The 23,900-nt window shown below is 37.5% G+C and overlaps 1 protein-coding gene across 28 annotated transcripts in view; it reads right to left on the bottom strand.

Annotated features, from left to right (window-relative positions):
* Positions 1–23,900, bottom strand: part of LOC105495968 (par-3 family cell polarity regulator) — a 719,051-nt gene that overhangs the window by 321,279 nt on the left and 373,872 nt on the right. For 23 of the 28 annotated variants that reach the window (XM_011765958.3, XM_011765965.3, XM_011765959.3 and 20 more), the window contains one exon: positions 20,143–20,274. The exons of the other annotated variants lie outside the window; for them this stretch is intronic. In XM_011765958.3, the coding sequence (XP_011764260.2) occupies positions 20,143–20,274 (132 nt within the window). The remainder of the gene's footprint in view (positions 1–20,142; positions 20,275–23,900) is intronic. 28 annotated transcript variants of the gene reach the window in all.

Below are 23,900 nucleotides of genomic sequence, written 5' to 3'. Positions count from 1 at the left end.
TGTACCACACACTTTCTTTTTTGGATATCAGTTTTCATTAGGTGACCATTTTAGCCCAAGTTAAGGCCCCTCAAGAAAACTACAGATTAAGAAGCTTACTCCAGATTCCAGTTAACAAGTATGATGCTGAGATCCATCTTGGGTCTGTGCATGAATAACACCCCGATCCTACCCCTTCATTTTCAAGCAGAGTGTCATCTTAGTGTGAGCATCAATACACATGTGATCAAAGACAGAATTAAGTAATGAATGACACAATGCTGATTCAAAAAGTAGGGGGTGTCTAGCATTGTAGGAATATCTGAAGTCAGAAGGAAGAGAATTGATTTTAAAGGAAGGCACAGCAGTCCACCAGAGCACAAAATATGCATGAGATCATGGTAGGAGACGATGCCTAAAAAAGTTAAATAGAAATTTGGGCCAAGTGTGGTAGCTCAGGCTGGGCACAAGGGTCTCATGCCTACAATAACAGCACTTAGGGGGGCCAAGGCAGGTGGACCACCTGAGGTCAGGAGTTGAAGACCAGCCTGGCCAACATGGTAAAACCCCATCTCTACTGAAAATACAAAATTAGCTAGGCGCAGTGGTGCATGCCTGTGATCCCAGCTACTTGGGAAGCTGAGGCAAGAGAATTGCTTGAACCTGGGAGGCAGAGGTTGCAGTGAGCCAAGATCACACCACTGCACTCCAGCTTGGGTGACAGGAACCAAACTCTGTCTCCAAAAAAAAAAGAAGAAAAAAAAGGATTGCAGAGAACCCAGAATGTCAAGATAATAAATTTGATTTAACTTAAATCAAAATACAGAAGGGAGTTTTCTGCATGCTTTTAAACTTGCAGGTGAGGCAATCCAAGTGGCAATTTGGAAGACTAAGCAAATAGGAAAACGCAGAACTTATTTTAAAAAGGAACAGATGGAGAGGGAGACAAATATTACATAGGTCTAGTCAAAAGGAATATGGCTGAAACAAGAACAGGTGCTGTGAAAATAGAAAGATACACATGTCCACACACACACACACACACACACACACAGAGGAGTAAAGGTATAATATATAGTACCTGGCCCTAGGTAAGACATGAAAAATTAGAGAAGATAAGAAGAAAGTAAGTTTGAAGCCTGGGAGACACAAGCAAAATTAAAAGAAACAAGAAAAGAATGGCCAATCATAGAATTTTTCTGGGTGTAGGAAATACCAGAAATTAACTACTCATGATTTCACAGGTGGTAAGGTAATTCTGCACACAGAGGTTGCTATATAAGGCCCAGATCCATGGACAGTGAGGTTCAGAACTGGCAGTTTCAAGTTACATTGCCCTTTTTACTAGGGACCACTTCCCAACTCGGGGAAAACATAAGGACGGTTTACCTTCACCCATGTTGAATCTGAGTGATCAAAAAGACATCTAGACAATAGTGACCAGCTAGTCCTTGCAGGTAAGCACAAGTATGAAGGAAGAGGAAGAGAAACTAAAGTAACAAATAAGTTCACCAAGGAAGAGCACGTAAAAACCCATACAGAGAAATGACCAGCATTCATGGAGGTAGAGCAAAAAGAAGAAATTTCTTTTTTTTTTTTTTTTTTTTTTTTTTTTTTTTGAGACGGAGTCTCACGCTGTTGCCCAGGCTGGAGTGCAGTGGCGCGATCTCGGCTCACTGCAAGCTCCGCCTCCCGGGTTCCCGCCATTCTCCTGCCTCAGCCTCCTGAGTAGCTGGGACTACAGGCACCCGCCACCGCGCCCGGCTAATTTTTTGTATTTTTAGTAGAGACGGGGTTTCACTGTGGTCTCGATCTCCTGACCTTGTGATCCGCCCGCCTCGGCCTCCCAAAGTGCTGGGATTACAGGCTTGAGCCACCGCGCCCGGCCAGAAATTTCTATAAATAATATGAATGAACTTAGAAACAGAATGTCAGAAGAGTGAAGAGGGAAGCTTCTCCACGGTGTCATGGATCCAAAGTGCTATTTCAGTCATTTACTAACAGCAGGGGGAAAACTGCACATGTACCTTAAAGAAAGCACCTAAAAGTACATTTAAAGTACCTTAAATAAAATGCTTACCTTCAATAAAAAATTCTCTGCGTATTTTACCATTTCAAATATATTTAAGAAAGTAAGACACAGGATTCTACCTTTTATTAAAATCTACAACCAAAGGAATAACAGTTAACCGTTCAGTAATAATGTGTAATCTAACATAACTTACTCCCAAGTCAAAAGCAAAAACTTAAAAATTCAAATAGTCATTATACTGAGCCACAGAAAATACACCAAGTCACTGCCTAAGTCATGTCCAATATTAGACAACTAAATTACCAAAAAGTTTCACAGATTGTTCAATGGAAAAATCTCTTAAAAATAACAAATACATTATTTTATTTGAATCAAGACCTATTTTTCTTGGCCAACCTACAAAAATATGTTTCTCTTTCTAAGAGTTCAGGACATTAATACCAAAGTCTCAGCCAAAAGTTTATAAAAGTATTACTGAACTGGGTCTGTTTATGATTATAATACAAAGTTCTCAGGAAAATTAGTCCCCCAAGGGACTTAAAATATGAGTAATTCAAAAAGCATAGATTTCTGTTGATATAATCAAACTAACATTCCTTGCCCTCCCCTCAAACTTTCTCCAATTTAATCTAGAAGAGATTCTTGAAAAGTTAAACATTCAATGTAAGAAAATATATACTATCTATGGAATAAGATATTTTTTATCAAAATGGTTACTGTAAAAATGTTTTCAGAGAAGAACATTTCCAGATATACAAATTACAAGCAGAAAGCCCTTTACAATAACAAATGTATCCAATAAAAGCATGGTTACACTAGGCTGCAAATGTATGTGACAGAGACCCAATGCCTCCATACGTTGAGTCATGCCTCCCTCGAAAACAAAACAAATTAAAAACTCAGAGGAACACATATGGGTCCCGCCCTCTTTAAAAAGACATAATTAAAATGAAATTTAAGAAGTGCAAGGATGGGGAAAGAATAAGACACTATTATGTGTGCCTCCCATTGGTTTTGGCAGGGATGGGGCGTGGCTAAGAATAATGAGCTGAAGGAGGCAGGTGGCAGGAGATCAGAATAGCAGATCCTAGGCAGGAAAAAGGGAAGAGTTGGCCAGCATGTTCAAAGGCCCAGAGATGCAAGAACAGCATGGATCTGGAGACTAGAGTGAGTTCAGCAGGGCTGCCTAACCTGGGAATGCACCCTGGAAGCAGTTGCGATATACATGGTGAAGGAACATCAGGAAGACTCAAAAAGGACAAAAACACCAATATCAACCCTCACACTTAGAGTATTTCATGTGTTTTAGCTACTGTCTTAAGAGCTTTCCATGACTCATCTCATCTCATCCTCACAATCCTCTGAAATATATCACAATAGATTATGAAGCTTGCTCTGACACTTAGAAAGTTGAGGAGCTTACTCAGCGTAAGACATGCTGTACAATTTTAATCCAGGTTGCTGCAACTTCAAGCAGCTGTTAACCACTTCACCCACGGTGTTCCTGGGTATGGTCAGAGCCCCAAAGTGTGTTAAGCAGTGCTCCTGACCACACATCAGTCTAGCCACAGTGGACAAGGAGATGTAAACACGGAGGAGGGCTGCAATGTTGTGTAGTGACCCAGGAGAGCTGTTGACAGCTTGGACTTTGGAAGTAGTAACGAAGATGCAGAGGGACAAATGAATTTAAAAAGACAATTACCAAGATTAGAGGCATACAGAAAAGAGGAGGAAAAAGTAAAGAACACCCTAAATATCACTTGCAGATAAAAGGTGCAAGCATCAGGATCCTGGACTGTCTTTTCCTTGGTGAAAATAGCCTCAAAATAACATCATAACTACCACATTCACACACCAGCACATATTCACATTCACACGAGGTTTTGCTGTGAGCTGCACAAATTCTGTATTTATTTTGATCAAGCATAAATTAATTTAATTAATTAGAACAAGTTGACATACAAGAGACAGAAAACCAAAATAAAGTTATCAGGGAATGGTAAAAGATATTTAAACATTCTGTCATTCTAAACACATGCAATTTTAGAAATTCCACATTTGATATCTATTATTAATTTAATACTTATTTATCCTATGTATATGTGTGCATAGCTGTTTCTGGTTTACATTTTGATATTACAGATAACAGAAAAAAAATGAAGAAGGAAGTCACTGCATTTGTGGCTATCTCTGATACTTTCTGTTGTAATTGCAGATGGCAACACTTCATCATCGCAACTTCTTAAACATCAGAAAGGAAAACGTTTGGAAACATCAAGAACAATCTAAAATCAGTTGCTTCCCAGAGTCAACTAAACAGTATATTCAAAGACACAGAATTCTTACCAGTCAGGATTTCCAAATACTCATTTAAGCCAATAAATGATGGAATCATGAAAGAAAGAGAAAGACTACCAGATCCGAATAGGTAGTAAAATAATGAGAATACAAATTGCCAACAACCTTTCATGGAATGAGAAAGGTTACAAATGAGACACTAGTATCTGTTGACTAAGCCCCTAAATAGACCAATCCCATCAACAGAAATCTTGTATCTCAAGAAGGCGTGCTTTCTTCAGTGAACCCAAGCAATCAAGAAAAACACAGTATGTTTAAGTTTGGCAAGAAGACCACATTCATTCACAAAGTTTCAATATTTCACATAGGTGGCTTCTATACTGTTATAGAAAATACAGTCTAAAACATAACAGGAAAAAAGTTAACACAGAAGTAAATTACAAAGCACCCCACTTTGGGACGTACTAAGGGAAGAAAACACTATTGATTCTGTTCAGACAGAATTTATAGGCTAAAGTTACTGATGAGAACACAGCATAAAACTCTTACTTTTCAACAATCACTTAGTGAACTACCCATCTTAAAAAAAGAAAATCTTGTCCTTTTTCTGTCCCCATTATTCTACTCATTTTCATTCTAGCAAAGTATGCAAAAACAACAACTATCAAATAGGAGATAGGAATGGTCAAGGGTAATAACTGAATTCCAGTTAACATAAAAATATGGGCCGGGCGTGGTGGCTCAAGCCTGTAATCCCAGCACTTTGGGAGGCCGAGACGGGTGGATCACGAGGTCAGGAGATCGAGATCATCTTGGCTAACACGGTGAAACCCCGTCTCTACTAAAAAAATACAAAAAACTAGCCGGGCGAGGTGGCGGGCGCCTGTAGTCCCAGCTACTCGGGAGGCTGAGGCAGGAGAATGGCGTAAACCTGGGAGGCAGAGCTTGCAGTGAGCTGAGATTATGCCACTGCACTCCAGCCTGGGTGACAGAGCAAGACTCCATCTCAAAAAAAAAAAAAAAAAAAAAAACATAAAAATATGAATCAAATACAAGATTTAAAATATGAAAAGAATACACAAGTTACGCCAAAGGTAAGAACTTTCAGAAAGTCTCATTTGATTTATGTGAATTTTATGTACTTAACATTTCCAAACACATTATTTAAAAGATTCAAAGTTAGTCAACTGAAGAAAAACATTTCTTAAACCTATACTTACCAATGTTTTTCCATAAGATTATTCAGGCAGACTTACTAAATATATTGCACTTGAATTAAAAAACAATAACTTTAATGAAAACTGGTCACTTAAAAATGGATTTTTTGCAGTGTCTGAAGGCTTCCCTTTACTCAAACTCTGATAATGTCCACCAAGAAATTAAGGAAGGAAGGAAAACACTGAGACAAGAAAAAAGGGAATCCAAGGCATTTCAGAATGACTGACATCTGAGCAAATGCCAAAGAACTGAACTCCATGCTCCAACAGAGCAACAAGAACTCAACTCCCTCCCCAAGACGTCCTTTTCCTGAACTGTTGTTTATTTGTTGGAGGAAAGGGGAAGGTTTTGAATGGTCTGTACTCCTAAACAGTATAGGAAGCCCACTTGCAGCCTGTATGTTGGCCAACTGCATCAACAGCCTTCCGCTTTAGAGAATGTGCAAAGGGAGATATTTTAAAGGTATAACTGATCAACTCAGTTTAATAGACTGCATACAACATCATGTCACAATGTGAGATGACAGAGTGAACAGGGTCTCTTGGGCATTGCTAGTGGAGTGCAACATGGTACAATGTCTATTGAGGTCAGGTGACAACATCTATCAAAGTTACAAATGTATATAATATTCCTGTACAATGTGTAAACATACACTTTCATTTTTAGGCATGTATCTGCGAGAAACTCAATACAAAATGACTTATGTATAACGGGTTATTTACTATAGTATACTTATGCAATAGCAAAGCACAGTAAATAACCTTAATGCCCATCAATAAACATTGGCCCAGCTATACAAAGGAAAATTATCAAAGTGTTTCAAAAATGGACACCTTTTATGTGTCGGTCTGTAAGGATTGCCACGCTATATTAAGAAAAAAGAAATCCGCCGGGCGCGGTGGCTCAAGCCTGTAATCCCAGCACTTTGGGAGGCCGAGGCGGGCGGATCACGAGGTCAGGAGATCGAGACCATCCTGGCTAACACGGTGAAACCCCGTCTCTACTAAAAAATACAAAAAAAAAAAAAAACTAGCCGGGCGAGGTGGCAGGCGCCTGTAGTCCCAGCTACTCGGGAGGCTGAGGCAGGAGAATGGTGTAAACCTGGGAGGCGGCACTTGCAGTGAGCTGAGATCCGGCCACTGCACTCCAGCCTGGGCGACAGAGCCAGACTCCGTCTCAAAAAAAAAAAAAAAAAAAAAAAACAAAAAAAGGTGAAAAGAGAATATGTTTTCATATTTGCTCATAAAAGCATGGTACCATGTGAAAGGAGCCACAGGAAACAAATAACTGTGGCTGCATACAGGGAGGACAGCTGGCTAAGAGACAGTTGGGGGAGAGAGACTACTATTTTGCATATGCATGTAAAATGTTTGATTTTGGAACTATGAATATATTACCTTTGCAAAATTCAAATAAATATTTTAAAAATTAAAAAAGAAATAATGTTATCAAATTAATCCCCCTATAGTCTGAAGAGTTATACTGTATCCCATGGGAACAGGGACGATTCGAATCCTGTGTCTCATACAGATGTTTAATGAACACTAATGATAATAAGGAATAGGGACAACTATCATCACCAACTCGAAAAAACAAAAAATCCTCTACAGCCTGTATGGGGTATCCTCACACCAGGATACACTCCACTGACGAAGAAACGTTTTATGTAATACCATAATGAAGAATATTTCCTCTGTATTTGAAAATGATTTCCAAAACTTAAAATAATTCTTGCATCAAATATCAATTTCTACCAAATATCCATGTACAAAAAAAGCTTTATTCAGAGAACTGAGGAAAATACTCCCCAAAAGCTATATACTAGGTATTACATATTAATAGATGAGAATTTGTAACATCCATATTTCATATATTGAACACGTAAGCAAACATCCATTATTCCTAGAATAAGAAAAAATTCATCTCCAAGAAAATTTTTGCCAGTTTGGGGTCCTAAATTAACAGTATAATTTATTTTCATTTGAATAAATATGAAAAACCCCTGGACTCTCTGAAGAAAAATAATTTAAACAGATAAAATCAGCTCACAAACAAATAAGACATGTAATATTTTATGGAGGGAATATTTAACTATGTTATGTTCAAGTCAATTGCTTATAAATTATTCAATATAATCAAATGGTTCGTTCAAATATTGTTTTTCCAATTTAACAAAATTTATGTCACTTTAGTTATATAAATATGAAGTTATTTAATATTTCCAGATAATTAAACATCTTAAATATTTAATTAAATATTTTTAGAGCTAATAGAGTTAACAACTATCTTGGGCCTCTAAGAACACTTTTTTGGCTTTTCCTTTTGTCCCACAAAAGTCTCACATAAGTAGCTCACAGCAGCTCTTACCCTCTGCCCCCTCACTGCCTCTACAAAGCCTCTGGAGAGGCAGGTGGCTTTCCCAACGCTACTGTGATCAATGGTGATAGAGCAGACACCACTGGACACAGGCCAGCAGGGACAGACTGAGCGTGCTCATCTTCTAACACTTGAATCCATGCTCAACTACAAAACATTCTTGAAGAAAGTTCACAAACAATTAAACTTAAGCACAAGAAAGGCTGTGCTCTCCATCATATCAAGATTTTAAAAAATAGGAACACTGCATTACTTTGAGAGAACTTACATTTCCCCCCATTTCTTGGTCTTTTGGTTTATAATCATTTTTTCTTTCTGTCATATGCAGATGCTAAGTTACAAGCAATAATGTCATCAAAATAGTACAACTATTTATGAGGTTTACAAATGTACATGTCTTCAGCAAGTTTTCATTTATTTACCTATAATCTACAGTTTATAGCTCATAATTAATGAAAATCACAAGATCACATTATATGGCATTATAAAAGAATCAATATAGTTCACCCAACAAAGATCCACTCATAATACAAGATATCAGAAAAAGTAAGGATATTATGAACTTTTTCCTTTCAGTTTATTGAAAGACTTATTTACCCAAAAGTATATGAGGGTTCACTAGGAGCTACAGTAAACAAGACAACGCCTGGGCCATTTTAGGACACCAAAACAGACAGAAACAAAGAGAAAAAAATAAGAAAGAAAAAAATAAGAAAGAAACAAAAGACAAATTTAGATTCATAAATATCACAGAGAAAAGGATGGTGAGCAAAAAGACAATAATGGAAGGCTCCAGGGATATCACCTGCCATTAAACGGGGGGATGGAGGAAGGTCCCTGAGGGGAAGATAGGTGACTGCATGAAAGCTAAGAGGGAACAAAGTGTGTGAACTGTGAGGGAGTGCAAGCCAGGCGGGTGCCACGATGAGACAGATGTTTGCCAGGGAGGACTGGGGTTGGTTGAGTCTATATGCTGATAGGAAAGTTCTAGCAGAGAGGGAGAAAAACAAGAGACATTCATGACTGTGTAGACAGGCGATTTCATGCATGACTCCGCAGACAGGAGATTAATACAAAAGCAATATCCTAATACTGGGAAGGGTTGGGAGACAGGATGAGAGTGGAAACTTTGACATTTGAGAGGTCAGGGAAGCTTCTGCATGTGAGGAAGGGCAGGGCTCTAAAAATGGTGGTGGGAATCACACTTTCATTTTTTCAATGGAATAAAAAGCTAGGTCATAGGTAGGAAAAGAAGTGGTGCTTCTCAAAGGGTTAAACTTAATTCCAACACATATCAAGATTGCAATTCCATCTTACAATTTGGAAATGACAGTAACTTACAAAAAGAAAAAAGCTCAGTCTTCCAACCTTGCGAAGTTATGTATTAAAAATAAAAACATTTTTTAATTTTTTTTTGAGACAGAGTCTCACTCTGTTGCCCAGGCTGGAGTATAGTGGTACGATCTTGGCTTACTGCAACCTCTGCCTCTTGGGTTCAAATGATTAGCCTGCCTCAACCATCTGAGTAGTTGGGATTACAGGCGTATGTCACCACACCCAGCTAATTTTTGTATTTTTAGTAGAGACAGGGTTTCATCATGTTGGCAAGGCTGGTCTCAAACTCCTGATCTTAAGTAATCCACCTGCCTCAGCCTCCCAAAGTGCTGAGATTACTAAAAATAATAACATGTCAAAAGTATTACATGCCTACTATAAAGGACAGTAATAATATTGACATATGAAATGAAACCCAAAAGCCTACGCTAACCCTACCCCAATACCATATTTTAATTTCTTCATAATTTGTTCAGCGATTTAAAAAGATAATCTACAGTCTCCTACTGACATTAGCGCACAGGAAAAAAAAATTAAAAATAAAGGAAAAACATGGTTCATATATCTCATATATCTACAGAAGTCACAAAAGTACTATAGGGCACGTATACCCAGGCCTCAGTGGTGGAAAGAAAACATAAAACCATTGGGCAAAATGTCTGAACACTGAAGACAGGAATTTTTTAGAGCCATTTCAAGACCATGTTGAAGGTAACTGGAAGAATCCTGGATAGAAATAGACTAAAAAGTCTATATAGCTAGATCATAAAATTCCAAAATTTAAAGATGACTTATAAAAGTGATTCAATTTCTACAAGCAGGCTTGTAGGACATAGGCAGTGAAAACAACACATTGTAGGCTGAAAATGTTAATGCAATTTCATAACCAGTATTTTTTAAAGAAACACAGTTGCACAGCTCATGGAACGTAGATGGAACGTAGAAATAAAGAACAAAATTTCAAAAGCAAATGACATACAGATGGGTGGGAATAAAAAGAGTTATAGTACAAAGCACGTATTCCTTCCATTGTCATATTTAATCACACAGCTCACAACAAAAATCTTTAAGACTGCCTGCAATGAAAATATGCAAAGGCACCTGAAGGTCAAAGTTAAAAATGAAAATGTATCTTTATCCGTACTGTAAGCTCTAAATGTCCAGTTCTAGCAGCAGTATTCACAGGTAAGAAAACCATCAGCTCCTAACAGATTTCCACTGAAGGTTTATCCACACACCACCAAAGATTTTTCACTCAGTAAAATTTCTAACTTACTTCCCCGCTGCTTGCAGGCTTTTAGCTCCACAGGCCAAAGCAGCAATAAATAAAGACAGTTGTAAAATTTGTTTTAAAGGATAAATTGATGAGTACCCCATTCAACTGGATACCCCAGATCCAAAAGCAAATGAGTGATGCCGTGGCCTCCAAACTCCATTCATATCACAAAGGGACCCAGATGCTTAGCAAGTGGCCAAGCAGAAGCCCTCATAAGATACTTAGCATTCTTAATGGTATCCTTACATTTAATCTTATTAAAACTACACACGCTCGCCAAAAACAAAAGGGAATATAGGAAATGGAAGCAGACACAGAGATTAACACTGATGTCATTTTTGTGTCAGATTATGTTGTTCAGAAAAGAACCAGAGATGATTTTAAAAGATTAAATTTTATTCTAATTCTGATAAGATGCCACCGAAGTAAAAATCAAATTGTGAAATGACAATGGGGGCTTTAGAAATACACCAGGGATGAAAATAAACCACCCCAGGATACCAAATGGTACTTCCAATACGGAAGGAGAAAAATAAAATTTAAGAAAATGAGATACCCAATACATGAGGGAGTTGTTGAGGTGTAACCAATAAACCTAATGTTACCTAAAAAGATAGGAAAGAAAACATCTTATGAGTGTCTTCATACACAAGAAACTGAGTCTGCACTGAAATGTGTGCTATGTCACTTCAGCTTTGCCTACAAAGTTAACATCTGCCAAATGGGTATGATCTTCCCTATTTTGTATACAACGAAAATGAAGTCCACATGGTTTATCTATCTTTGATTCTTTCCATACAACCAGTCTTAGGGGTCAGAAAACAGGATACACTCATTGGACGGGCAGGTTTCAAACCCTGAAACATGCTTCCCAGACTCACTATGTCTTGTGTTGTTAAATATATGGAAAAGTAAAATGCCATCTGGTATTCCTAAAAGTAACCCTGCACATGCCTGGAAGCTCCCCAGAAAATACATGTGTCCTTCTAAGAAGAACGTGCACCAGAGCTCCACACTCCGGTCCTGTGCTTCCACTGCGGTTTCTAGTCCAGAATTCTTGGATAATAAAAGCAGAAAATATGTAGGGATCATGGAAAATAATGTGTCCCATACATATAGGGTGTTTTCATCATTGTTTAAAAAAAAATTTTTTTTAACACATGTGTTAGAATAGCAAGCATTCTATTATCAAAGCACAACAAAATAATCTGCTATTGGCATTAATATATCCAGGTAACAAGTCTCTTAAAAGGTTGTTCTGGTTTTATTTTGGGTGTTATTGTGAACATGACAGATTTCTCTTATAAAATAAAAGCTCTGGTATTTTATAACGAAAACTAAGTTTAATTTTAAAACAATCTTGATGTTTTTAGTTTCTACATTTGGTGTTGCTAGAGACAAACACAATTATTTTGCTTCTCTACAAATTTTATGAAGGTTTGCCAACTGGTAAATAATATTAAAAAATCCCCTTCCTTTTCACAGAACTTTCAGAATTTGGAGGCAACGGGCTTATTTTTAACCAAATAATAGGAACAGTCATTTGGATCCTCATTGACTACAGGCTACAGAATTAACAACCTCCCAAAAAACACATTTTAATTACTATCTGGCAGCATCAGAATCTATCCTTAAGTCTCACCAATGATGGCAGATAACATGAAGCCCTATCTATTCCTGTATCAGAATTTCTATAGCTCTTCCACGGTTTAATGCTGTGACCCCTCAGTCATTTCCCTGACCGATCTGAAGCTATTGTAATCAGATTGCTGAATAAACCACCTCCTACTGTAATTAAGAAAACACAGGCATTGGGGGAAGCCACGGTGGCTCAGGCCGGTTGTCCTGGCACACGAGGAGGCAAGGCTAAACGTTTGAGGCCAGCCTGGGCAACGTTTAAAAAGCCTCACATCTGTCAAAAAAAAAAAAAAAAAGGAAGAAAGAAAAGAAAGAAAATACAGGCATCGTGGCTCACATCTGTAATCCCAGTACTTTGGGAGGCCAAAGCAGGAGAATCACTTGAAGCCAGGAGTTTGAGACCAGTTTAGGAAACATAGTGGGACCCCACCTGTACAAAAAAAATTTTTTTTAATTAGTCAGGCGTGATGGTGTACATCAGTGGTCCCAGCTACTCAGAAGGCTAAAGCAGGACGATTGCTTGAGCACAGAAATTTGAGGCTTTAGTGAGCTATGACTGCACCACTGCACTCCAGTCTGGGCAACAGAGCAAGAACCCTGCCTCTTAAAGATTAAAACAGAAAAAAGATAAGAAAAAATTATCATTTCATACTCCAGAAAACACCTTCTTTATGTCAGCTAGATAGTTCTAGATCTCAGGGAAATCAGAACTTTTTTTTTTTTTCCCATTTAGAAAAGGCTAGTAAGCACTTGGGCAAGGAAGGGGATTTTCCTCTATGTAGGCAGATCAGTGGAAAAAAAAAACAACTCTGGTAAGTCGTGTGGACACAGGAACCACAGGTTGATCATCCCAGACACCCACCATTTTATAAGAACAAGCTAAAACCTAGGCAAAACTTACTTCCACAATTACATTGACTAGCCTGGAGAAAAGCACATTTTTTTAAAAACTGCCTCCATAAAACCTGGATATGCTGAAAAACGTTTTTTTCACTATTTTTAAATTTACTTTTGCCCTCAATCTTCAAGAATTTGGCTGTAAATTATAATGAAAACAAAAAATTTAACTCATAGAAACTTACCTTTTCAAATAATTTGTGAATATAACTTATATATTGTGTATTGTATTAGTCTGTTCTCATGCTGCTGATAAATACATACCCGAGACGGGGCAATTTACAAAAGGAAGAGGTTTAATGGAAATACAGTTCCATGTGGCTAGGGAGGCCTCACAATCATGGCGGAAGACAGGGAGGAGCAAGTCACGTTTTCCATGGATACTGGCAGGCAAAGAGCTCGTGCAGGGAAACTCCCATTTTTAAAACCATCACAGTTTATGAGACTTACTATCACAAGAACAGCATGGGAAAGACCTGCCCCCATGATTCAATTACCTCCCACCAGGTCCCTCCCACAATATGTGGAAATTGTGGGAGTTGCAATTCAAGATAAGATTTGGGTGGGGACACAGCCAAAGCATACCATGTATCATGTGAATACTGTTTATAATGCATAAATATTCTTAAAAGTATAAAGAAAAAGCATCACAGCTCCAGAAAGTGACAAAAGTATATAAAATAAAAAGGGAAAAGGCATCATCATTGCTCCCAAAACGCTGGCCTCTGAGACTTTGAGACTTGACACCGGATGGTGGGATTCCTTCGTGGCTGCCAAAGGTACAAAAGTGAGGTACACATTGGCATTGTGTCTTCATCAATAAACATTTAAGTTAGTTTTCCCTCCAGTTTGCCTCAGTTTGTATAATCTCCAACTAAATGATGTTTTTCTTGATGGACAGAGCCCTAAAACATGAATTTTGCTCTAAAGGTCAGGGCAGTCATTCCCCTATAACAGAGTTTAAGCAGCGGTTGGAACATGCCTTGTGCCTCCTTGCTGTTTCTGCTAATTGGGCTCAGGCCTATTCATCAAGAGGAGGTTGTGAAAATGGCAGGCTCCCAATTAGCTTATGTTTTCCTTAAGGTCCCTCTACCTTCTGGTCCTAAATTCTTCCAATCATGTATCACAAAGTTCCTGCTGCCTCTTCTGTGGAATTTATTAGTTGCAATAAAGTGTGGGGATATAAGAACAAAGTCAGCTTATGACCTATTATCTGCCAATATCAAACTATATTCTATGCTGAGTCAGGGAAACAGTTACCATTAAAATGGAATTTGAACTTCTTAAAATACTGTCAAACATCAAAACTAAAAGTGTTTTTTTGTTTGTTTGTTTGTTTCTTGAGTGTCAGAGTCAAAATTTCAGAAGCATAAAAATGTGTTCAAAGTAAGACAACTACAAACCATTTAGTTTTCAAACCTTTTGCTTTCTCTGAGATCTCCCCTCTTATGTCAAGATTGACATAAAAGGATGCTTAAGAGATACACAGTCCTCTACCTTGTGAGATGACTCTGATGTAGGATTCAGCTATGGGCTACTCTGAACAAGGTGATTAGTCACTGAAAACCCCGACTACTCTTTTAGGAAATCGTATTGTGCTTGCTGCTACAGACTTCTAATAAGATATATAACCTATCTTTTCTTACTGAAGTGAAACTAAGCAATATTCTTATAGAAAGAAGATTCACTATCCCCATAAGTAGGATCAATACCATCCAAAGAATAAGACACTCCAGACTTCTAGAGGGGCCGGCTAGCTTAGCACTTTAAAGCACTCTTTTGTCTTTCCATTCCTTCTGCTTATTCCCACTGGCAAAGCTGATAAGGTCATAACTGCCTTCAGAAACAGATAATGAGAGATAAGTACTAAGTAGAAAACAGAGCCAAAACAAAACCACTGGAGGCACATAAAATCTAGAACTCTGCTGACCTCGCTCCAGACCACACAATTTAAGGAAGATGGCCATCAGTTCTACCCTGCGTTCCCGCATTGGAAAGGCAGAGGGGTTTTTTTTTTTTTTAAGCATACAAAATATTTTTTCATCTACATGATGCAATCCTCTTTATTATGTTTAATAGCAAAAACTAGAGAGAAAAAGAAAGCCTCAGAAGAGACATCAGGTCATTAAAGTCAGATGACTTCTGGGAATGGTTAACAGAATAAATCCATAATTAAATGGGAATAGTTGGAATAGATTTTTAGTGTATAAAGCATAACCTAAGACTCCTCTTCTACACAAACAATAGTGCTTACTTCTGAAAAAATCTGAGAGGGAGTTTTGTTTTGTTTCTGTGGTTCTTGTCCTCTTCAATAGATTTTACTTTAATTAATTATTCTGCCGGATGTGAAAACATCAATGGCTTCTACTCTTCTAGTATACAGTCTCGCTCAAATCAAACTGCAGGAATGGAGCATCATTTTTTTTACACTTAAGCCAAAGAAGATGTTTTTAGACTTAGGTACCCTCTCAGTCTACCTAGACAACTAACTCAAGTAACTTCAACAGAAGCAAATCAATGCTCAGTCTTTGCTGTGTGTGGCTTCTCGATGCCATTCCTTTTGCTTAAAAAAGAAACTATTTTATAACAAAATTACAAAGAATATACTACTTCCTTAAAAACAGGTCTACAATGACAATAGAAAAATAAAAGTTATATCTTTATAATATAATTAAGTTGTATCATATTTTAGAAACCCTGGGCTACCAATCTTTTTCTACCAATTTTGGAGTTTAAAAAACAAACAAACAAAAGGTCCTATTTAGCACATTCATATTCACCAACTTCTGGTTGTCACTCCCTACCTCTGCCCACACATCCCTTGCTTAACAGATGCGACTGTGTGCAGTGATGGGCAACTGTGTTTCAGGGAAGATAAACAAGTGGGCTCCCACCACAGCTCCAGCTCCAGGGGTCAAGCTCTATCCATCGAAACCTGTACTGGTGCTTTTACTCCCTTTGATTTTGACATGGGCAGAAGAGTAGGGCAATTCCAGCCAACAAACACAATCAGAGATCTGTCAGGAAGTTATTAGGAAAAATGTATTTGCTTTTAAAAAGAGCCACAAAAAGAAGACAAAGGCCCTGTTCCCCTTCCTTTGTGCAAAGGATGTGGCTCTGAAAGAAAAGGACAAGCTAGAGCACAGAGCTCAGGTGGCCTTCAGGAAGGCTCCCTGAAAAAATGTGAGTGAAGTTGCTAAGCTACAGACTTAACCCCCACATCTTCCCTAGCTCCAGACTTCCTGCTACATATATGCCAAACATTTCCTCATTCTAGATTCCAGGTTATCTGCTACCGGTCCTATTATATTAATACGTTGAGTATTTCTAGGTACCAGGCCTGATTCTAAGCCTTTGGCGGGTATTGTATCACTTTACATAGCAATCCCTGAGACAAGGTCTACAAGTATCCCTATTTGCTGGATGAGTAAACTGATGTATGGACAAGTAGAGTAATGTGCCCAATCTCATATATGGTAAACAGCTAGTAACCAGTCAGTCTGACTCCTGGGCCCATGAGAAACTACCTAAATCTTAAAAACATTCATTTCAAAGTAATAACAAGATACCAATATCAATTAGTTTAAAAATCTGTATCATGTTGAGAAAATTGTTTCCTTCAAAGAACTGCCATGGTTGTTTTATTATTTAAAATTATTTCCATCACACAATGTTTGTGTGCTAACACTTAATATATGATAAAATTAGGACATTTCCTGTGCCATCTGGGTGGGCAAGGCAAACTGTCCCTTTTTGCTATTTCATATTTGAATACCCTACATCCACAAAGTTATTTTAGGATCTTTATACCATAAAACATAGGCTGAGATGAAATATGTAAAACATTTATGATTTTATTCTACAGCTATCATTAATCTAAATTGAAAAACAATTTATTCCAGTATTTAGTCAACAAAATTATTAATAATTTTAAAAATTACTAAAGTAATTAAACTTTCTTTGAGCACTCACCTTGTTTTCCATCCACATAAACTTTTTAAAGAAAATAAGTTGGCTGGGTGCGGTGGCTCAGACCTGTAATCCCAGCACTTTGGGAGGCCGAGGCAGGTGGATCGCCTGAGGTCAGGAGTTCGAGACCAGCCTGGCCAACATGGTGAAACCCTGCCTCTACTAAAAATACAAAAATGAGCTGGACATGGTTTTTGTACAGGCACGTGCCTATAATCCCAGCTACTCGGGAGGCTGAGGCAGGAGAATCACTTGAACCAGGGAGGTGGAAGTTGCGGTGAGCCAAGATTGTGCCACTGCACTCCAGCCTGGGCAACAGAGTGAGTCTCCGTCTCAAAAAAGAAAAAAAAAACGAAAAAGAAAATAAGTGACCAACTAAACAAACATGTGGCTTTTTATTAAAAGCACTGAAAAATGCTCGATATCACTCATCACCAGGGAAATGTAAATCAAAAGCAAAGTAGGACATCACCTCATACTGTTAGGATGGCTGTTATCACACCACCAAAATATGGCCGGGTACAGTGACTCACGCCTGAATTCAGCACTTTGGGAGGCGGAGGCAGGTGTATCACTTGAGATCAGCAGTTTGAGGCCACCCTGGCCAACATGGTGAAACCCCATCTGTACTAAAAATACAAAAAATTAACTAGGCATGGTGGTGTGTGCCTGTAATCCCAGTTACTTTGGAGACTGAAACAGGAGAACTGCTTGAACCCAGGAGGTAGAAGTTACAGTAAGCCGAGATTGCGCCACTGCACTCCAGCCTGGGCAACAGAGCAAGACTCTGTCTCAAAAAAAAAAAAAAAGGCCGGGCACCATGGCTCATGCCTGCAATCCCACCACTTTGAGAGGCCGAGGTGGGCAGATCACGAGGTCAACAGATCGAGACCAGTTTAAGCCACATGGTGAAACCCCGTCTCTACTAAAAATACAAAAAAATTTAGCCAGGCGTGGTGGTGGGTACCTGTAATCCCAGCTACCCAGGAGGCTGAGGCAGAAGAATTGCTTGAACTCAGGAGGCAGAGGTTATGATGAACCGAGATCGTACCACCGCACTCCAGTCTGGGCGACAGAGCAAGACTCCTTCTCAAAAAAATAGAAAAAAGAAAGAAGAAAAGAAAACAAAAACTCAAAATATAGTGATAGCAAGGATGCGAAGAGAAGGAAACCCTGGTATACTTCTGGTGGTAATGTAAATTGGGACAGCCTCTATGAAACAGTATGAAGCCTCCTCAAAAATAGAACTACCATATGATCCAGCAATTCCGCTTCTGCATATATATCCATAATAAATAAAATCACTATATCAAAGACATATTTGCAATTCCATGTACACGGAAACATAAATTCACAATAGCCAAGATATGGAAACAACCTAAGTGACCTACAACAGATGAATGGATCAAAAAAAATGTGATATACACTGTGTGTGTGTGTGTCTGTGTGCACATAAATGTATAAAATGGAATATTATTCAGCCTTTCATAAAAAAGGACATTCTGACATTTGTGACAACATGGATGAACCTAAAGGGCATTATGCTAAGAGAAATAAGCCAAACACAGAAAGACAAAATCTGTATGATTTTACTTATAAGTGGAATCTTGGAGGAGAAAGAAAATGAACTTATGCTAATAGAGTAGAATGGCAGTTACCACAGGGAGTGGGGTGTGAAAAAAGGAAAAATATTGGCCATAGGGTAAAAACTTTCAATTGTAAGATGAATGAATTCTGGAGACCTAACATATAGCATGGTGAGTCTAATTAACATATTTTATACTTGAAATTTGCTAAGAAGCTAGGCACAGTGCAGTGGCTCATGCCTATAACCATGACACTTTGGGAGGCCAAGGCAGTAGGACTGCTTGAGGCCAGGAGTTCAAGACCAGCCTGGGTAGCAAAGTGAGACCCCCATCTCCACAAAAAAAAAAAAAAAAAAAAAAAATTTTTAATTAGCTGGGCATGGTGGTGTATACCTCTAGTCCTAGCTACCAGGGAGGATGAGGTAGGAGGAACACTTGAGCCTAGAAGTTCAAGGCTACAGTGAGCTATGATTGCACCACTGCACTCCAGCCTGGGTGACAGAGCAAGACCCTATCTCAAAAAAATTAAATTAAATTAAATTTTTAAAAATTTGCTAACAGAGTAGATCTCAAGTGTTTTCACCACATATACACACAAAATCATATCTATGTAATGTGATGGATAAATTATCTTGATTGTGTCAATCATTTTATTAATATATATATATATATCAAAACCTCACACTGTACCCTTTAAATATATACTATTTTTACTTGTCAATTATACTTCAATAAAGCTGGGAGAAAGCACAATTAAAATTATAAAACACTGGGATTCCCTTCCACCAAAAAAACCCATTGTGAGTCAGTAACAAACAACTAAGGCATTAAAAAAAAACACTGAAAGAATTAACTCATCAGATACATTCTGAGTCATCATATGAAAGGAGGACTTTTCTAACAGTGATGCAACAACTTTGTAAACAGTCATTCTTTCCAAGGCAGAAAACAATTATTTCTGAGTGGTAAACAATTCTGATTTCATGAATTGTAGGTGGATGCACTGCACAGTGAAATAGATAACTCTAAAGACTGATAAACCTAAAATAGGTCCTTGAAATTTATGAACAGATAAGTGCCCAAACATGACAAAATACAGTAATCTAAATTCTAAAACAACACCATAGGATATATTTCTCTTGTACAGTGAAGTTAGATAAAACAGAAAGTTTTAATTTGCATCTTCAGATCCTTTGAATTATTGCCTATCAAAGAAAAGAAGAGTCTTGAAAGTCTACTCACTCACAGCACGATTCACTGCCAAACATCTGCACCTCTGCATTACAAACTCTAAAGCCCTGAACCGTCAGAAACTACTGCAAATATTCATAACTGCTCACAATAAATCTGTGATCAGAGACCAACCAGAAATATCCTGCATTTATGTCAAACTCTGACATAGAGACTGGTACTTAACTAAAATTTGTTAAAATAATTTACTTTTAATCATCACCAATGATTGAGATGGGAGAAATATCTTTGGGCTATGGGACAGGATGTTACAGCAATGACGCACATATAAGGATTTGTCATGTTACCTGTTCTTGTTTCTCCAGCCACTTGCCCACCATTGGGTGACTGGCACTCAGAGACGAGCGAGCATTGTCTCTCTGAAATTGGTTAGACCAGTTACTAGTATCCCGTGGGAGGCTTCTGTAGTTTTCATCTTTCTATTCAAAAAGAAACAAAAAGGCGTCTTGTAAAAAACCAGACCTTGCAAATCAGTAATGCACCTGGTTTTTCAAAAGTAGCAGAAAAATGATTCTACATATTTAAAACATCTTTCCAATCCTATACAAAATAGCTGATTGAGAACATTCCACCCAGATTAGACCTTGGAATTATAACCATGTGCCGAGGACAGGCAAGTCTAATAATTACAGCAGGAAGGGCACACACAGCACACAACAGACACAACACTACACTTTGCACTCCTACCCAAATCAATCACCTAAACCAAGTACGTGCACCGAAAAGTGAACTTCTATATGAGACTTTCACTCTTTCTCAACTGGAGCATTTTCTCTTCTTCCCAGTCTCATAACTAAATTATGAGGTACCATCTTAATTCATCAGAAATGCTAAAAATAAGGAAGACTAATAAATTTGCCCTTTCTTCAAAGCCTTATGGTTTTGTGATTTTTGGATAAGAGATTTAGATTATCCAGGTTGTTTCTATTACCTACTTCACAAGTTAGTAGTCAGCATTAATTCAAGTATCAGGGGAAAAAACTGGCCTTTCACAATTATTTGTTACATAATAGATACATAATTGTTCACTGTGACATGAATATGACAAGTGATGTCTTTACATAAATAAATATTTATCAACTAAGTTTTTAATACTCCCCAGAACAACCAAATGCTACTTGATATTTCTTTCAAATAAAAAATTATAGTAACTTCCTTTGGCTTATGAGCTGTAAAACTTCATTTCAATGTTCTAAAAAGAAATGAGAAACCTAGGATAAACTAGGAGAGTCATACTTTTTAGTTCAATGACTAAATCTAAATCATCTCCTACAAGAACAAAGTAAAATATTACCGTTAGTTGGATCCACTTAACTCAGTACACCAAGTTAGAAGTACTAACATATTGTCCTTAGTAACACTGTTAAGAGTAATCTGGCTATAACTATTACATGTGGGATTGATACTTACTCTTCATATGCTAAACTATATGAACACTCAATACAAACACAGAAACAAAAAAGTGCAATAGAATAGGTTTGCAGTGTGTATAACTTAGTTATAGATCAGGATACTATTTGCTCTTCCTTCATGAGTTCCATCAGGGAATAAAACTTAAAAATGAATTCATAGTCTTGGGTTTATGTCAATATTGGGACATATGTTCAAACAAAAAAAAATTGATAAACATTTACCAACATAAACTTTGGACATGAAACTTTATAAACTTTAAGAATTAACCTGCAAGAAATAAAATCTTTAAAAACTCAGTAGCGAGATGGAACTTTAGCAGCAAGTTTTTTGTTTGTTTGTTTGTTTGTTTTTTAATAGAAATGGCAAGGAGAATACATGGACAAAAAACTAACTAAGGAAGCAAACTAGAAACTAAAGTTCACCGTATCTCAAGATACTAAGTCTCTCCTTAAAACTTAAGCTTCAGAAAAAAGGAAAGGAAATACTGTTTCATATGATAGTCCATAGATATAAGCTTATTCTGGTAAGAATTTTTTATAAATCACAGAAATTCAGGTAAGTCATAAAGGGTAAACTTACTAACGACAGAACCTTATTTATTAGTGACAGAACCTTATGTGTCTACAAAGAGAAGGAGGATTTAAAGTACACTGAAATGCAAGTATAATTTTTATGTCAAAAATAAAAATCGAGGCTATCATTGACTAGGGACCAGGCTTTCATACTCATTTCCCACCATTTGAGGTGATTATTACACCAACTGCTTACTTAGAAAATGAATAATTAAACCAAAAGTATTTTTAAAAATCTACCCTCTCTTTTCAGTAGGAACTGTATTTCAGAGACATCAACAGTACCAGTTGATGAGGGGAAACTTGTCTTTTCAGAAGAATGCCAAATAATAGAAATAGAACTAATAACAGAATTAGAAACATGACCATTTTCAATTCCTAATGAAATAATTAATTCAGGCAAAGATAACCATACTAAAACCATTTTAAGAGTTGATAGATAACTGGATATTTGCATAGTGACAAAATACCACTTGAAAAGAAAACGAGTCTACTTTTGAAATGAAGAGATCAGGCTCCACACAATTGTCACCTTTTGGTGTCTGGAATCCAGTATGCTACTGGTACCCACCCCTCTGCTCCTTCCTGAATCTATGGCACTTTTCCTCTTCCCGTAAATGGTCTTGTTAGCTCTATGAACTGCTGAGTATTACCTCTCTGGACAAGCTCAAAAACTGCACAATTTCACCACATCCCACCCTGACAACTTTCAGGCATAAGTCACGAAAACGAAACTGTTTCCTGAATTCATGATCTCAGTTTCCAACAAGAGGTCCCAAAGACACCTCGAAACTGAGCTCCCTATTTTGCTCAGGCACCATTCCCTAAAATATTTAGAATTAGTTTTACTCTCTTTCCTCCATCTTTGATCTCCACAGCTTCTAGGTCTTATTGATCCAACATTTTTGCTGATTTTGGTCCTCGGCCATAAACCTAGTTCAGGATCAGCTTGTCTCTGACCTGACATTTTAACAGTGGCCTTCTAACTGGACACAGGCTCTAGTCGCAGCCTCTCTAAAAATGTTCTGCACCACTTTCTGGCAGAGGAGTTTCCTAAAACGTATGTTGGGTCACATCAAACCTCCAGCAAACACTGTAGGTAGACCAGAGGGAATTTCAGACAATGGTGCTTGCTGTGCCACACAAATTTCTTCACCTTCATTCTTGCTTTCTTTGAGACCTGGACTTCCAATATCATTTCTCCTATAGAAATACTGAACATTCTCCAAAGCCCAGTTCAAATGCTACTTTCTAACAAGTAGTCCCTGATTCTCAATAGAACTAATCATGCCATGCTTTCTGTTACCACTCTGTTCTAATTTTACTTTAATTATGGTTCTAACTTATAATTTAGCTAACTTTAAAAACTGCTATTTCTACTCTTACAGGGAAGCCTGGGGAAATCATCATTCACCTTTAAACCCAAGCACTTAGCACAGTGGCTTACACCAACCTGGGTGACATTTTCATGAATATTTTTTATGTTGCCTATTTCACATGGTTTCAGAATCCTGGAATTTTAAAAGAATATTTTGATAAGTTGTTTTAAAAATTGTTTAGGGAATACTTCGAAGAGGTATTAAGATAAACTTTAGTAAAATGTATTTTCGGTGAAATGTAATGATTGTATTTTTAGATTTATACTAAAAGATGTATACCACTGTTATATGCCTATTTCAATTTCATGTCACACCTACAGCATATGATGTCTCTGGCAAATGTGATTATTTCCAATCGCATAGAAAAAATAGTACACTGTTTCTCCATGTAAGTCAATTATGACATGCAGTACCTGCAGCACAGCAACACACAATAATCAGATTAAGAGACAGAACGGCTGAAGATAGCAAGGTCTGCAATTTTCCACTACATTTGAAGAATTCCACAATTTTATAATTGTGGAATCAACTTTGAGTTCATGGATAATAAAACTAAAACTGGCGTTCACTCTCATAACAAAGCAATTTTCCTAATTCATGTAAAATCAATAATGAATCCATATATTGACTTATGTATAATGTATGAAAACTGCAGTTATTTACAGCAATCTTGAATTATCA

Source organism: Macaca nemestrina, chromosome 9, assembly GCF_043159975.1.
Source record: "Macaca nemestrina isolate mMacNem1 chromosome 9, mMacNem.hap1, whole genome shotgun sequence".
In the NCBI taxonomy this organism is placed as follows: domain Eukaryota; kingdom Metazoa; phylum Chordata; class Mammalia; order Primates; family Cercopithecidae; genus Macaca; species Macaca nemestrina.
This window is presented reverse-complemented; position numbering and strand designations above follow the sequence as displayed.